At 52.3% G+C, this 16,872-nt stretch overlaps 1 protein-coding gene across 2 annotated transcripts in view; it reads right to left on the bottom strand.

Annotated features, from left to right (window-relative positions):
* Positions 1–16,872, bottom strand: part of TMTC1 (transmembrane O-mannosyltransferase targeting cadherins 1) — a 99,079-nt gene that overhangs the window by 3,615 nt on the left and 78,592 nt on the right. For both annotated transcript variants that reach the window (XM_064155638.1, XM_064155639.1), the window contains exons 13-19: positions 12,146–12,254; positions 8,370–8,472; positions 4,574–4,709; positions 3,813–3,957; positions 3,564–3,701; positions 2,137–2,259; positions 80–157 (exon numbers count right to left, since the gene is read on the bottom strand). In XM_064155638.1, coding sequence (XP_064011708.1) covers positions 80–157; positions 2,137–2,259; positions 3,564–3,701; positions 3,813–3,957; positions 4,574–4,709; positions 8,370–8,472; positions 12,146–12,254 — 832 coding nt within the window. The remainder of the gene's footprint in view (positions 1–79; positions 158–2,136; positions 2,260–3,563; positions 3,702–3,812; positions 3,958–4,573; positions 4,710–8,369; positions 8,473–12,145; positions 12,255–16,872) is intronic.

The raw sequence follows: 16,872 nt of genomic DNA, 5'->3' as shown, positions 1-16,872 counted from the left end.
AGCCTGAACCAAATTTAGCTCTTTGTGCTGAGCAGTAGGCTCTGTACTTGAGAGCTTAAGGAGAAGCAAACTGTCCTACCTTGATGTGCTCAATGCCTCCCATATTCATCCAAGCCTGTGCTTGCTCTGGGTTGAGTTCCACAGCTCGCTTATAGCTCTGCAGAGACAGGAAATGTTTCTAGGTTAAGTGTCTGACACTTCAGCAAAAACAGTGCTGGAAGGGAAAGAGAAATAAAGTTTCCTTCTGAATGCATAAAAAAGACAATTTCAAGCTATTTTCATATGCAGCACACAAGATGAATTTCAGTTTCTTTACAGCAAAGGCAACATAATCAACTGCTCCATAGCTGAGTGCATCTTACAGGTTCCTCCTAAGCTGCACCAATCCTGCAACCCTCTTCCTGCTACCTTGCACCACCGAAGACCCTTGCACATCAGGGTAGTGTCCCTGGTTAAGTGCCTGCCTACCAGAAGCCACATGTGGGCTGTAATGCTCCTCACCTGCCAGGCTTTGCTTTGGAAGTGGCAGCACACTACAGTACAGCCACTTGCACGGGGATTTCACAGGGACCTGAGGGCACTGCTGTCCTCCCCACGGCTTCTGCACGGCAGAAGAATCACAGCACCATAGAATCAACCAGGTAGGAAGAGACCTCCAAGCTCAGCCAGTCCAACCTAGCACCCAGCCCTGTCCAGTCAACCAGACCATGGCACTAAGTGCCCCAGCCAGGCTTTGCTTCAGCACCTCCAGGGACAGCCACTCCACCACCTCCCTGGGCAGCCCATTCCAATGCCAATCACTCTCTCTGACAACAACTGCCTCAGAACATCCAGCCTAGACCTCCCCTGCCACAACTTGAGACTCTGTCCCACTGTTCTGCTGCTACTTGCCTGGCAGAAGAGCCCAACCCCACCTGGCTACAGCCTCCCTTCAGGTAGCTGCAGGCAGCAGTGAGCTCTGCCCTGAGCCTCCTCTTCTGCAGGCTGCACACCCCCAGCTCCCTCAGCCTCTCCTCACAGGGCTGTGCTCCAGGCCCCTCACCAGCTTTGGCGCCCTCCTGTGGACACCTTCCAGTACTGCAACTTCTCGCTTGAATTGAGAAGCCCAGAACTGGACACAGCACTCAAGGTGTGGCCTCAGCAGTGCTGAGCACATGGGCAGAAGAACCTCCCTTGTCCTGCTGCCCACACTGCTCCTGAGTCAGCCCAGGATACCATTGGCTCTGCTGCCCACCTGGGCACACTGCTGCTTCAGCTTCAGCTCCTCTCTACCAGCACCCCCAGCTCCCTCTCTGCCTGGCTGCTCTCAGCCACTCTGGCCCCAGCCTGTAGTGCTGCTTGGGGTTGTTGTGGCCAAAGTGCAGAACCCTGCACTTGACCTTGTTAAATCTTATCCCACTGGCATCTGCCCACCTATCCAGCCTGTCAAGGTCCCTCTGCAGGGCTCCTTCAACAGCTCCACACCTGCTCCTAGCTTGGTGTCACCTGCAAACTTACTGATGATGGACTCAAGCCCCTCATCCAGATTATCAGTAAAGAAGCAGCAAGGACCTTCTGAACACCACTGAACAGCACAGATTTTATGGTGTCACAAAAGGAAAGGATCCAAATCATCTCTAGGTATGTAAGAACATGCAGAACTGTCCCAGTAATATTCTCTGCTACTATTTTATAACAACAACATTTCTGAGCCACGAAGCCTCCTGCTCCACAAGACAAGCCAGACTCTCAGCTATTAGGTAATGTGGTGAGATACAACAACACATTGGGCTCTCACAGGTCCCCAAACCTCCTGCTGAGCCACCTGGAGTTGGCCATCACCAGCAAGAGGGACTGTGGCTGGAGGGAACATTGGCCTGGTCAGTGACAAAAAGCCTAGGCTCCTCCACAATCTCAGCCCAGCTCTGTACTTAACCTTTCAGATCAAGCATCTTTAGTTCCACACAGAAATGAGGAAGAAAGCTGCAACTAAGTCAGGCCAAGTTAGCTGCCCCATAACTTTAACTGTGCCACTGGTGAACTACTCAGGTCCCAAGGTCAACAGCTGGAGTGCATACACCAGAGAGTACAGGATGCAATCAGTCAACTCTATCTTCTAAGCTACAAAACTATCCACAGGGCTTTGAGAAATCCTACCTCAAAAGCCTTGTCAAGGAGATTCTGCTCTCTTAGCTGGTTTCCTTTAGTGAAAAAGAGCTCTGATATGACTTTGGGATCCTTTGGTTTCAGCTGAAGAGCTTTCTCTATAGCTTCAAGTGCCTGTGAAAAAGCAAGAGAACACTGTGTTACTGCACTCTGTACCTCTCCACTCCTCATGTTCGCCTCAGCACCAGGGCCTCCCACAGCAAAAGTCATCTTCCTTCTCCCCTTCTTTGCCCTCATTGCTCACACACAGGGAAATGACTTCTTTAGGTACCTGTGAGCATCTGTGAGAGCCTAAATCATCTCTCCCTTGGTCATCAACAAACGATAAAGATTGCCTTTGTGATCTTCCAGGACTCAGCCCAGGTTCCTGGCCGAATGCTCAGGGATGCAAATCACAGCACCAGAAGCTCCAGCAGAACACCTCCACCAGGGCACCTCCACCCCTGCACCTCCAGAGGAGCACCTTCACCCGTGCACCTCTAGAGTAGCACCTCCACCCACGCACCTCCAGAGATGCACTTCCACCCGAGCACCTCTAGAGGAGCACCTCTACCCACACACCTCCAGAGAAACACTTCCACCCCTGCACCTCCAGAGGAGAAACTCCACCCACAGACCTCCAGAAAAGCACTTCCACTCGTGCACCTCCAGAGGAGCACCTCCACCCATGCACCTCCACCTGAAGAACTCCTGACAAACTCCACAGAAGAACATCCCTGTGCCGCGCACACATCTCTCTCCCCTATGCCATCTGCAGCTCATGGTACTCTAATCCCTGCTCTTTTCCTTCCCTCCTTCTTCTCTCTGTTGTTCCCTCTCTCTCTCCCCTTCTCTCTCTCCCTCTGTTTGGTTCAGCTTTATCCTCTAATAGTTCTGTGGTGCCCTCTGGTCTCGCTTGCACCTTAATTTCACAACAGAGAAATCCATAGGAGCAGATCTTGCTCCTCTGGGCAGAGATATTGTTAATCCCTGTTCTCCAGACCTTGACAGCATCTAAATGGGCAGTGGAGCTGCTTAGGTTCAGTCCCAGTACTCAGACAAACATAAGTGTTAGAGTGAAACAAAAAAGTCTCCTGGCTGTGTGCTGAGTCATAGAATCATAGAATCAACCAAGTTGGAAGAGAGCTCCAAGATCATCCAGTCCAACCTAGCACCCAGCCCTAACCAATCAACCAGACCATGGCACTAAGTGCCTCATCCAGGCTTTTCTTGAAGACCCTCAGGGACGGTGCCTCCACCACCTCCCTGGGCAGCCCATTCCAATGGGAAATCACTCTCTCTGTGAAGAACTTCTTCCTAATATCCAGCCTATACCTACCCTGGCACAACTTGAGACTGTGTCCCCTGCGACAGGTCTCCAGACAGATGCACAGTTCAGCATGAGCACTCAGGACAAGGGTACCCCATGAGCACAGTACCTTGGCATAGTGCTCCTCCTTGCTGTAGATGGCTGACAGGAGGCGGTAGCACTCCAGACACTCCAGATCCTCGCTGAGTATATGGCTGGTCAGCTTCTCAGCCTCCTTGGTCCGCCCCATCACTGCTAACACCTGCGCCTGCGGAGCCACGTTACCCAGGGTTAGCACCTGGGAGAGCTCAGCCCTCCCCAGCCACGGTGCTGCACCCAGGGGCTGCTGCTCCTCTCTGCTGGCCCTGCCCACACTCACCAGAGCCAGTCGGATCTCCCTGTTGGAAGGCTGCAGGGCTGCTGCCTCTCTGTAAACCTGCAGGGCTTCCTCATAGCGCGCAGTGTTGTAATACAGAGCCCCCAGCGGCGACAGGATCTCGGCCTTCCGGGAGACCTTCAGTGCCCTGCAAGTTAGGAACATCGATGTTTCCAGCCAGTGTGGCTATGAAAGCAAAGAGCAAGCTGTGCCTTGTGCTAGGATGGAAGTTCTGCACTCTGCTCCTTCCACCTTGGAGAGTGCTAATTTAAGGTCCCAGTGAGGAGGGAGCATGCCCACAGCAGCAATCCCTCTGGCTGCCTAAGCAGAGGACTGTCTCCAAAGTGCACAGGAGCACGCAGCAGGGCTGGGATGGCTGATGGTAAAGAACTTGGAGTATGTGACCACAAATCTGGATGTCAAAAAGGAAGGAAAAACCCCACCCAGCCCACCTTGCTGCATACTGCTATCAGATGTTGCCTACTGGCACCTGCTGGCCAGGACCAGCGTTCCAGAGGGTGCCAGGACTTGCTGGCAGTGTGTCCGTCCTGGGGGTTTGAAAGTGCTGAGAGGAAGCCAAGACTGAGTCTGTGCTGCCTCTCCAAGCACTGCCCCAAACAACCAAAGGCAAATCTGGTTTTGAATGGTTGAAGAATAAAGAGAGAAAACCCCAAACATGCACTGACAGATTGATGTATAGGAGGCTCCTTATCTGAGTACAGGGGGGAGGATGGAAATTTCTATCTTCCATGCTAAATTCTTACCTCTTATACCATGCTTCAGCCTCCTTGTTCTGCCCCAGGGAGCGGTGAAGCCTGCCCAAGTTCACCATGGCCACGTGGTGAGCGGGGCTCAGGCGGATGGCCTGCTTGTAGTGAGACATGGCTTGCTCAGGAGCCCCTGGAGAGGAGAGCAACTGTTGAACTGGTGCCTCAGAAGAGCCCTGCCATGAACTCAGCCCACAGCAATGCTCTGCATTTCTTTTGACTACTCCTCTGTGTGTGGGAGCCACTTTGATAGAGGAACTGACAAAGGATTAAAAATGGCTGTCCAAATGGAGCTTTCTGCTCCAGTATCTGGAGAGGGTTCACAAGAGGAGACTTTCCTAGGGGTAGGTGTTTGCAAGTCAGGGGTAGGGTCACCAGGAGGAGAATGCTGACTTCACCAAGGGCAAATCCTGCCTGACAAACCTGGTGGCCTTCTATGAACAGGTCACAACATTCATAGATGAGGGGTGAGCAACTGATGGCATTTACCTGGACCTGAGCAAGGTCTCTGACACTGTCCCACACCACATCCTGGTCTCCAAGCTGCAGACACATGGCTTTGATGGGTGGGCCATGAGATGAATAAAGAACTGGCTTGATGGCTGCATCCAAAGGGTGGCTGTCAGTGGCTCCATGGCCAAGTGGAGGCCAGGGACAAGTGGAGTCCCTCAGGGATCAGTCCTGGCACCAGTCTTGTTCAACATCTTTGTCATTGCCATGGACAGTGACACTGAGTGCACTCTCAGCAAGTTTGATGCCCACACCAAGCTGTGTGCTGCAGCAGCCAGGCTGGAGGGCAGGGATCCATTCAGAGGGACCTGGACAGGCTGCAGAGGTGGGCACAAGTCAACCTCAGGAGGTTCAACAAGACCAAGTGCAAGGTCCTGCATCTGGGTTGGGGCAATGCCAAACACAAATGCAGGCTGGGCAGTGAGTGGCTGGAGAGCAGCCCTGAGGAGAGGGACTTGGGGGTGCTGCTACACCAGAAGCTCAACAGGAGCCAGCAGTGTGCACTTGCATCCCAGAAAGCCAAGCAGAGCCTGGGCTGCATCAAGAGAAGTGTGGCCAGCAGGGTGAGGGAGGTGATTCTCCCCCTCTGCTCTGCTGAGACCCCACCTAGAGTACTGCATCCAGCTCTGGAGCACCTATTAGGGCTGTGGAGATGCTGAAGCATGTCCAGAGCAGGACCAGGAGGATGCTCAGAGGCTGCAGCAGCTCTGCTGTGAGCACAGACTGAAAGAGTTGGGGCTGTTGAGTCTGCAGAAGAGGAGGCTCCCAGGTGACCTTCTTGTGGCCTTCCAAGATCTAAAGTGGGCTACAAAAAAGCTGTGGAGGGACTTTTCAGGATATCAGGGAGTGACAGGACTGGGGGAAATGGAGCAAAGCTGGAGGTGGGGAGGTTCAGGCCGGACATGAGGAGGAAGTTGTTGAGCATGAGAGTGGTGAGAGGCTGGAATGGGTTGCCCAGGGAGATGGTTGAGGTCCCATCCCTGGAGGTGTTTAAGGCCAGGCTGGCTGAGGCTGTGGGCAGCCTGCTCTAGGGTAGGGTGTCCTTGCCCATGGCAGTGGGGTTGGAACTGGCTGATCCTTGTGGTCCCTTCCAACCCTGACTGATTCTATGACTGAAAGCACTCTCTTATTGAGCTGACAGGGGGATGCAGCCCTTGTGCTTCAGGACAAAGCCGACATTAGAAAAGGGGCTGGGGCACATGTCCCATCTCCTGGCAGGATATCCATCCTTCCACCTTGGCACACTGGACAGATGGGCAATGAAGACACAAAGAACAAGCCCCTCAGCCCACAACCCCAAAATATCTGCAAACTGTTTCAGCTCTGTGCAAGCAGAGACTGCTCCTTCGCCTCTGCTGTGCTGGCCCTGCTCACTGCATTGTTCGACAGCATGGGGAAGAGAAGCTAGAGACCAACCAATTCCTACCTTGGGCCAACAAACCCCAGAGCAGAGGTGCCCTAGTGCCTAGTTTGGAGTGCTCAGGCACTGTATCTGTGCCACAGAGAAGCCATGAGGTGGCACTGCTCCACTGTGCCAGTGCCAGCACCAGCGCCTGCAGCGCCTGGCGTACATCAGCACCGCAAAACCCAACGGCAGGCAAAAGCAAGAAGCCAGACCACAGCCCCCGAAGCATGAAGCTCTATTTCTGACCACCTGTTTCCATAGTAGTTCTCCTCAAGAAGGACCTTGCAGTGTTTCCCTCGGGCAAGACCTGCTGACTACCTCCTGAATACAGGACTCATAGAATCAAGCAGGTTGGAAGAGATCTCCAAGCTCATCAAGTCCAACCTAGCACCCAGCCCTGCCCAAACAACGAGACCATGGCACTGAGTGCCCCAGCCAGGCTACAGGCTGAGGACAGAGTGGCTGAGAGCAGCCACCTTGAGTGTGCAGTTCTGGGATCCTCAATTCAAGAAAGAAGCTGAAGTACTGGAAGGTGTCCACAGGAGGGCGACAAAGCTGGTGAGGGGCCTGGAGCACAGCCCTGTGAGGAGAGGCTGAGGGAGCTGGGGGTGTGCAGCCTGCAGCAGAGGAGGCTCAGGGCAGACCTCATTGCTGTCTACAACTACCTGAAGGGAGGCTGTAGCCAGGTGGGGTTGGGCTCTTCTGCCAGGCAAGCAGCAACAGAACAAGGGGACCCAGTGTGAAGTTGTGCCAGGGGAGGTCTAGGCTGGATGTTAGGAGGAAGTTGTTGTCAGAGAGAGTGATTGGCATTGGAATGGGCTGCCCAGGGAGGTGCTGGAGTCGCCGTGCCTGGAAGTGTTGAAGCAAAGCCTGCATGAGGCCATGGTCTGGTTGAGTGGACAGGGCTGGGTACTAGGTTGAACTGAATGAGCTTGGAGGTCTCTTCCACTCTGGTTGATTCTATGATTCCATGCAAGAGTGACATCTGAGCATCAGCTCAGAGGCTGGACAGTCAGCTGCAGACAAATGCATCATCATCATCCTCACTTCCAAAGCACCAGCAGAGCTGGGCACAGTGTGAACGGGACAGGATGGGTAACACCTACACACTTTAAGGCTATATTTTAATCACTGAGTCTCGGTCGTGTTCTGGAGGGACTGGAGTGAGACAGAACTTTCATTTCCACTTCTCATTTGTCCAGCTTCGCCTTGGTTATAAAGCTGTCAGTAAGAGGCAGCAGTTACAGAGGCATTCTTGTTGTAGTTGTTATGTGGATGCCAAGAAGTGCCTCGAGTCCAGGGAAGTTATATGGAAACTAGGAGCCCAGAAAAGAAAGCTGCTGGATGCCCTTAAAGAGCTCCTGAAAAACCAATTCACATCACAGTATCTTAGGATTTGCTTCCCAAGGTGACTGTAGTTTAAAAGCCACATTTGTTTTTACAGCACTGGCACTCGACCTCTGTAGTCAAAGAGCTGCTTTGTCACAGAGCAGAGCTGCCAGCCCTCCAAAGACCATCACCATCCACTTCTGTGCCTGGCATTTGGTTTGATGTGGCCCATACTTCCCTGGAGAACTGGCAGTATTGTCAGGATGCTGCCCAGCTCAAATGGAAGAGGACAACTGCCTGTGCAAAGATGAGGAGAAACACTGAAGTAAGCCTCTGGGCTGAGTGCCACCAGCACACAGTGCCCACATTGATCGCACAGCTCTGTGCTCTGCCAGCTCAGCAGCTCAGGCGGCTTTGCTGCCAAGCTGCAGCGGAGGCACATCTACTGCTCTGGCAGCTTTTGACACCCTTTGAGGTGCATTGTGCTGAATAAAACAAAGCCAGGCAAATAAGGCAGGGAGGGAAAGTCCCCTGTGTCTTCTCACTCACCTGTATCAACCAAGAAAACCCCATAGTTGTTGTGCAGATCGGAGCTCTCTGGACAGTTCTCTATGCCAGCCTTGTAGACCTCCTCTGCTTCCTTCAGCTGTTCCTTAAAAGGGATAGAGATTCCTTAGCCATGGCAGAAGGGGCGTCTGCACCCCTTGCTGCACACCTGTGCTGTGTGACTGCACCCTGGCTGCATGGGGAGCTCAGGGAGCCAGCCCACCCTGCTCCCAAGGAGACCAAAATTATGCCCCATGGCATGGATGCCATACAGCTGCTGTCTGGTATCCAGAGGAAGTCCGACAGCTTTCCCCTATACATCTGCAACCAAAGCTACCTGTGAAACAAGATAACACCTGGAGCAGGCAGCTCCTGTGCAACATCAACAAGCCACAGCTGGGCACAGACCCAGCTGGGAAACAGGCAGTGACTGGGGTGGAGCTGGTTCTGTTGAGAGAGAGCTGCCACCTGGGAGCTCATGTACTCGCAGTGATTGCTGTAATGAGCATCTCACCAGCCAACATTTCCCCTCTGCAGCTCTGCTATTTGTTCCCTAAGCAGTGGGAAGAAGCACAAGGAAGGAAAGCTTGGTGTGTGTGATGGCTGGGGGATGGGGAGCTTATGCAGGCAGTGAGGGAAGTTGGAGGAGGATGGGGGCCAAAGAAGAAGCAGGGCAGCATGCCACTGAGTCCTCCTTGCATTCTGCCCACATGCCAAGGTTTGTTGGCAGGAGCATCCCTAGAAAATGCTGGCTCTGTTTAGCCTGAGCTGTGGGCAGCCTGGTCCTGAAACAAGCTTAAGGTGTCTCATCCAAATGGAATGGCAACTTAGCAAGGACTCCATTTCCCTCTGCTCAGCCAGTGCACCACCACTGCCTGCAGGCTCACCAGCAACAGCCAGCACAGCTTTACTCACTCCCTAACTTCAGAGCTTTGCTCTTGGGTGTATTTATGGAAGGAGGCCTCTGCACCAACAAGTGTAGTGCAGAGGGGGGGTCAGGCAAGCCTGCAGCATGAAAAAGGCCTTTTTCAGATCTGTCTCTTCCATGGAGGGGCACAACAGGATCACAGAATTAACCAGGCTGGAAAAGACCTCTAGGATCATCAAGTCCAGCCTATCACCGAGCACCTTCTAGTTAGCTAACCCATGGCACTCAGTGCCTCACCCAGCCTCCTTTTAAACAGCTCTAGGGATGGTGACTCCACCACCTCCCTGAGCAGTCCATTCCAATGACAATCATTCATTCCATGAAGAATTTCTTCCTAATGTTCAGCCTAAACCTGCCCTGGAACAACTTGAGGCTATGTCCTCTTGTCCTGTCACTGGGTGCCTGGCAGAAGAGCCCAACCCCACCTGGCTACAGCCTCCCTTCAGGTAGTTGTAGACAGCAATGAGCTCTGCCCTGAGCCTTCTCTTCTCCAGATAGATGTTGAGGTGCTGGAAGCTGTCCAGAGAAGGGCACCAAGCCTGGTGAGGGGCCTGGAGCACAGCCCTGTGAGGAGAGGCTGAGGGAGCTGGGGGTGTGCAGCCTGCAGAAGAGGAGGCTCAGGGCAGACCTCATTGCTGGCTGCAGCTACCTGAAGGGAGGCTGTAGCCAGGTGGGGTTGGGCTCTTCTGCCAGGCAAGCAGCAGCAGCAGAAGGGGACACAGTCTCAAGTGGTGTCAGGGTAGGTCTAGGCTGGATGTTCTGAGGAAGTTGTTGTCAGAGAGAGTGATTGGCATTGGAATGGGCTGCCCAGGGAGGTGGTGGAGTCACCGTTCCTGGAGGTGTTGAAGCCAAGCCTGGCTGGGGCACTTAGTGCCATGGTCTGGTTAATTGGCCAGGGCTGGGTGCTAGGTTGGACTGGATGAGCTTGGAGGTCTCTTCCAACCTGGCTGATTCTATGATTCAAGTCACAAGAGGGTGAACAGTCTAAGCATAAGAGCAGATGAATTATCACTGGGCTTACTAATGATGTCTTCTACGGGCAGAAGGCCTCAGTACCTGTAAGTGTTGCACAGCTCTGCTGACCTTACCACCACTGGCTTTAATCAAGAATCTCAGACAACATTACAAAGCAGGTATTACTGCAGAGAACTCACTCCCTATACTTGCAGGGGACTCTTCACTGAGAGGCTTATTCCAAACACAGCTCCTATTCAACAAATGGCAGCTTCCAATCCCTGCTCTGGATTCCTAGAGCCATGCAGCTGATACTGGTAGTATTAATATACTTGCAAGTCACTTAAGAGGGAAAATAAAACAGCAGATCTTTCTGGTGCCTGATGTCAGGACAAGGGGCACTGGGTGGAAGCTGAAGCATAGGAAGTTTCATGGAAACAGGAGGAGGATTTTTGCCCCTGTGAGGGTGACATCGAGCCCTGGAACAGGCTGTCCAGAGGGGTTGTGGAGTCTCCCTCCCTGGAGATATTCCAAACCTGCCTGGATGTGTCCCTGTGTGATCTGCTCTAGGTGACCCTGCTCTGGCAGGGGGGTTGGACTGGATGAGCTTTGGAGGCCTCTTCCAGCGCCTGCTGTGATTCTGTGATACACTAGAGGTGAGTTTTGCAGAGTGCCTATGTCATTAAAGAGACTAAAGCAGAAAAAGACCTGTCCTTTTAGCTTTGCCAAGTGTATCCACTTCCCTTACAGAGAGCTTTCACTAACCAGATGCATGGAGGACAGTGGAAGGTGATTCTCTTTTGCCTTGTATTTGCATTTGGCAACCTTTCAAGAAAGCTTTAGCCCCCATGCTATGGAACAGTTAGAGCTGAAACTTAGGGGAGCAAATAAAGATCAGCTTTCAAAAGGTTTATGGAGCTGTGCTGGAGCTGTGACTTTGTCATCCACCCCTGTAACTCCAGGCTGAGGCCACTGATTGTGACTGCAGTTGATGCCAGCAGCATCCCTCATCTGGTGTGGAGAAAAGCAGGGCTTGGTGGTCTTGATATGGGCATCTACACTTCATGGCTTCTTCTGAATTCAAGCATTTTGTTCCTCAATTTCCCTTTTCCTCTTTTGGGACAATGTATCACCTCGCAGGGACCTTGTAGATGTAACCAGAGAGAGAAGGAGAGGCCTGAGTAATGAGCATGGGGAACAAGCCTGTGAGGAAATGAGTAATGCTGCCTCCAGAGCAGAGTCTGGGCCATGTGCAGTAAATAAGGCCTGGGGGCACACTGTGAGCAATGAGGCTAAATAAAGTATGGAACAGCTGCTCATTAGAAGCAGCATAAAGCCAAGGAGCCTTCCCACCTCCGGTACACCATCATCTGCCAGGGTAATGAGGGGCCATATTCTGATGGGGCAGGATTTAGGCTGCAGAGGGTGCCTGGGTTCTGCCACTGCCTGGCTGTGAGGTGATTCATTCTGCAGCCTCAAGGCTATGTAGGCAGGTGTGTGTGCCTGAGGGGGCAGTGCCTGCTTGTTCCACTGCCACAGCCTTCAAGGTGTGATGGATTATGCCACTGCAGTGGATGCAGGGAGCTGCAGAGAGGGCACTTACTCACAGCTCCAGCAATGACTTAGCTCAGGGTAATTACTCACTGCCAATGAGTTGTCTCCAACCCTGAAAAAGTCATCTCTGAAGCAGCTTGAGAGCTCTCTGCAGACAGCCGTGGACCTGCACCTGCCATCGCACACGTGCAAGGCGAGGGTGCTCCATTGGGATGCACATGCAAGGTGCTCCATTGGGATGCTGGAGGTGGAAATGCCTCCCTGGGGCCTTGCTGCCTGGCTGCAGCAGCAGCAGGGCATAAACTGTGTGTGGAAGGATGAGAGCTCCTGCCATGCCCCTTACCTGTTCGGCCAGCAGCGAGGCCAGGCTTGAGTAAGCATCTGCGAACTCTGGGCCATACTTAATGGAGTCCCGCAGCAAGGTTACAGCCTCCTCCTTCTTCCCTTGGGACCTGCAGGACAAAGGAGGAAGGGAAAAAAAGAAAGAAATGTTCCTGTAAGCACAGATTTAGGTCATCCTACTGATTAACTACTTTAAAGAGATCTGAGAGTCCCTGGCTTGACTCTCCTGAGGACGGAAGGATGCCCTCATGCCTCCCCTCTCCACAGCACCTCTTTGGACCATTGCTGTTTCCACTCCTTGTCCTCAGGAGCTGGGAGGGAGGACACAGGCTGTGAAGAGTCTGCTGTCTGGTCTGCTATGGTGACTGTCACACTGAGCACTACACAGGGATCCCCATGGAGACAAAAGCACATCCAACACAGTGCATCCTTCGACTCCACACTGTGAGGAGCAAAAAGGACTTTATTTAGGCTGTTGGGCAAGCAGTGCAGGCCACAGGCTCTGCCTGCTGAGTCACAACCACTAGGAACTTCATGAAGTTCTCCAGTCCTACTGTCCATCCCTCAGTATTTCTCCTTAGGTCACATTCATCACATTCTGCCTCACCAGTATCATCAAGAGTTAAAGATATGTGAAGACAAAGACAGCAGAAATGCCTCCAGGCATGAAGTAGGGCACAAGACCCTCCCTTGGGAAGCTGCATGCCCTCCAGGCTGGGATGCTGGCAGGGTAACACCAGGTCTGCAGACAGCTCTGGGAGGTCTGGCCCCAGTGAAGTTAGTAACCGAGGAAGGGGGACAAAGCTGGGGAGGGGCCTGGAGCACAGCCCTGTGAGGAGAGGCTGAGGGAGCTGGGGGTGTGCAGCCTGCAGAAGAGGAGGCTCAGGGCAGAGCTCATTGCTGTCTGCAGCTACCTGAAGGGAGGCTGCAGCCAGGTGGGGTTGGGCTCTTCCGCCAGGCAAGCAGCAACAGAACAAGGGGACAGTCTCAAGCTGTGCCAGGGGAGGTCAAGGCTGGATGTTCCGAGGAAGTTGTTGGCAGAGAGAGTGATTGGCATTGGAATGGGCTGCCCAGGGAGGTTGTGGAGTTGCCATCCCTGGAGGTGTTGAAGCCAAGCCTGGCTGGGGCACTTAGTGCCATGGTCTGGTTGCTTGGCCAGGGCTGGGTGCTAGGCTGGACTGGATGAGCTTGGAGCTCTCTTCCAACCTGCTTGATTCTGTGATTTTCTACAGGTACAACAACAAAACCAACAAAACAACCACCACAAAAAGCCCCAAAAAAGAGTGGGAAATGGCAGCTATAGAAATAAAAGGATGAAGTGATCCACTCAGCAGCAGCACAGGTTGCCATTAATCACAAGCATGCTCTCTGAGCATGGGGCAGCCCTCTTAATTACTGGTGATTTCCAAAGTGGACTTCAAAAAGAATACAACGACCCAAACACAATGGCTGCCTCCTGTAAGTGAGGGTAGAGAGGCAAAGATCATGGCATCTTTTCATGTGACAGACACAATTATGGTCACAAAAGCAGATCCAGTGGTTTGGCAGAGAGCTCAGGCCTGCAGGACACCCAGTGCTCTAGCCAAGCACTTAGAGGCATACTTAACTTTTATGTATGCAAATTAATTAGTGGCTGAAGTGGTTGCCTGGCTCAAGGCCAAGGCTTTGCAGCATGGAGGATGTTGCTTCTATAAATGCCATGCAATCTGGGAGAGCACAGAGCATTGGAGGGACAGCCCTGATACACCAATGTGCTGTCAACTGGGGATCTGGGGCAGAAAAGGCCAGGAAATGTACACCTTTGCTGTGTGGGCTGGTTTGAGGATAACTGGAGAGTTTTCAGGAGGAAAATTAGGTGCTAGGCTGTGAAAAAGAAACAGTGGTGATGGCTGCTGCACTCCTAGGCTTGCTGAGATGGATAAAAACAAGGACTGTACTCAACCCCTGTCAGGCCACACCTTGAGTGCTGTGCCCAGTTCTGGGCTCCTCAATTCAAGAGAGAAGTTGAAGTACTGGAAGGTGTCCAGAGAAGGGCAGCAAGGCTGGGGAGGGGCCTGGAGCACAGTCTTGTGAGGAGAGGCTGAGGGAGCTGGGGGTGTGCAGCCTGCAGAAGAGGAGGCTCAGGGCAGACCTCATTGATGGCTACAACTACCTGAAGGGAGGCTGTAGCCAGGTGGGGTTGGGCTCTTCTGCCAGGCAAGCAGTAAGAGAAGAAGGGGACACAGTCTCAAGTTGTGCCAGGGCAGGTCTAGGCTGGATGTTAGGAGGAAGTTGTTGGCAGAGAGTGATTGGCATTGGAATGGGCTGCCCAGGGAGGTGGTGGAGTTGCTGTCCCTGGAGCAAAGCCTGGCTGGGGCACTTAGTGCCATGGTCTGGTTGAGTGGACAGGGCTGGGTGCTAGGCTGGACTGGATGATCTTGGAGGTCTCTTCCAACCTGCTTGATACTATGATTCTGTGACACAAACACAGCCAGGACAGTGAGGATGTGTGTCTCCACTGGAGTCAGTGTCTGTGCTTTTCCCCCTGGGCTTCCTCTGTGTAATTAATCCTTCTGTTTCCAACCTCCCTTGCCTACCCCCCAACCTCACCTAAGATTCTATGATCTATACACCTGTGAGGTATTCTGGACTTTACTGACCTCTGTGCTTCTGGATGAATCTGTACAGAGGAGTTAAGTATTTCTAGAAAGGGAAGCTGCACAACAAAGCAGCACCAGGGCTGCTCTGTGGCACTGCTCACAGAGCACATCAGCAGAGCCAAGATCTCTCACTCTGAGGCAGGCCATCTTTTGGGTCTGTTTTAAACAAGAAATCTGTTGGCATGGCCCTAATTATCTACTCTCCAATATTTACATTAGGGAGGAAAATGTTGACATGTAGCTGTATTTTAGGATGTGCAAACAAAACCAGAGGCTTATTCAGCCATTGCCCTGCAATGTTTCCTGAGAACATTCATCTTCTGGCACGGAGCTGTCTTCATGAGGTGTAAAGAGCAAATGAAAACATCCTTTTTCATCTAGGGCTTCCTCAGGAGAAGGACATTAGAAATTCCACCCTCTGGTCCTCAAAACAGATTTTTACTCAAGCTTAAATCTCAAGCAGTGGATCACAGAATCAGTCAGGGTTGGAAGGGACTGCAAGGATCAGCCAGTTCTAACCCCCCTGCCATGGGCAGGGACACCCTACCCTGATATTACCCAACACTGAATGTGCTCAGCAAAGCTTCAGTAATCCACTTGGTATCTGCCACAGAAACTCAGACTGAAAACATTTCAGGCCCTGAGAGATAAAGCAGGTTCAGATTGGACAGTGCCACCTGGAAACCATCCTGACACTAATGCCTGCTTCGCTCTAAAAGACTGACCTAAAAGAGACCTATTACCAGCAGAGCAGGCATAGTTTGTATCAGTAAAAATGTGGTTTTGCTGCTGCAGCTCACACAGCTGTCTGCAAACACCAAAACAAGAGGTTTTGCTGCTGCAAAAGAGATTCATTTGTCTTTAACTGTACTCCTAGCAGATCTTACCACACTGGCAAAGCCTCTTGCATAGGTTTAAGTTCAGTCTTGAGCTAGGGTTAGCCAAATTCATTTGCATGGCTATGACTGTCTGCTGTTCTCCTCACTGAAGGCTGGCACTCTGAATAATAAGGGAAATTATGAGCTGATGAATCCATTTTCTTGCTCAGCAGAACAGCTGTATGGGGATGCAAGCCAGCTTCTCTCTCAAATCCAGACCCAACCTCTAATGGGATGAAGCTTTTATTGCTCTGAGCATCTCAGAGTCAGGTGCTTACTCCTGAACTGTGTGTCAGCCTTCCAGACAGCTAATGAGGTGAAGTGGGAATTTGCAGAGAGAGATCTGTTGGGTCTGTGTTATTCATTAGATCTGCATCAGAGGCCTGTCTTTGAACGTGGCTTGCTCTGCTGGAAACCTCTCCACTCAGATGGGAGTCTTAGGTGACTAGTTTGGTTTGGGCACTGCATGTTTTGATGCCTGATTTCATAGAAGCATAGAATCAAGCAGGTTGGAAGAGACCTCCAAGCTCACCCAGTCCAACCTACCTATCACCCTGGCCTGTCCAACCAACATAGAATCAAGTAGGTTGGAAGAGACCTCCAAGATCATCCAGTCCAACCTAGCACCCAGCCCTGGCCAACCAACCAGACCATGGCACTAAGTGCCCCAGCCAGGCTTTGCTTCAACCCCTCCAGGCACGGCCACTCCACCACCTCCCTGGGCAGGCCATTCCAATGCCAATCACTCTCTCTGCCAACAACTTCATCAGAACATCCAGCCTAGACCTCCCCTGCCACAACTTGAGTCTGTGTCCCCTTGTTCTATTGCTGCTTGCCTGGCAGCAGAGACCAACCCCATCTGGCTACAGCCTCCCTTCAGGTTGAACCAAGCTAATTCCCTTCAGCTGAAACACAGCTGTAAACAGGGTCTGATAGCATAAGGCTACCCAAAGTAAGCCTCACCTCTGTGCCAGAGACCTGGCCATCTATAAGGAATAATGGCATTCCTCCCTGGGCTGCATAAGGAAAAGTGTGGCCAGCAGGTCTAAGGAGGTTCTTTTCCCCCTCTAATCTGTCCTGGTGAGACCACACATGGAATACTGTGTCCAGTTTTGGGTTCTCCAGTTCAAGAGACAGGGGCCTGCTGGAAACAGTCCAGCAGAGAGCCAGGGGGATGAGTGGGGAACTTGATCATCTGCCCTATGAATTGA

This window comes from Pogoniulus pusillus, chromosome 15, assembly GCF_015220805.1.
Source record: "Pogoniulus pusillus isolate bPogPus1 chromosome 15, bPogPus1.pri, whole genome shotgun sequence".
NCBI classification, from domain to species: Eukaryota; Metazoa; Chordata; class Aves; order Piciformes; family Lybiidae; genus Pogoniulus; species Pogoniulus pusillus.
The sequence above is the reverse complement of the archived record's forward strand: the minus strand, read 5'-3'. Positions and strand labels throughout refer to the sequence as shown.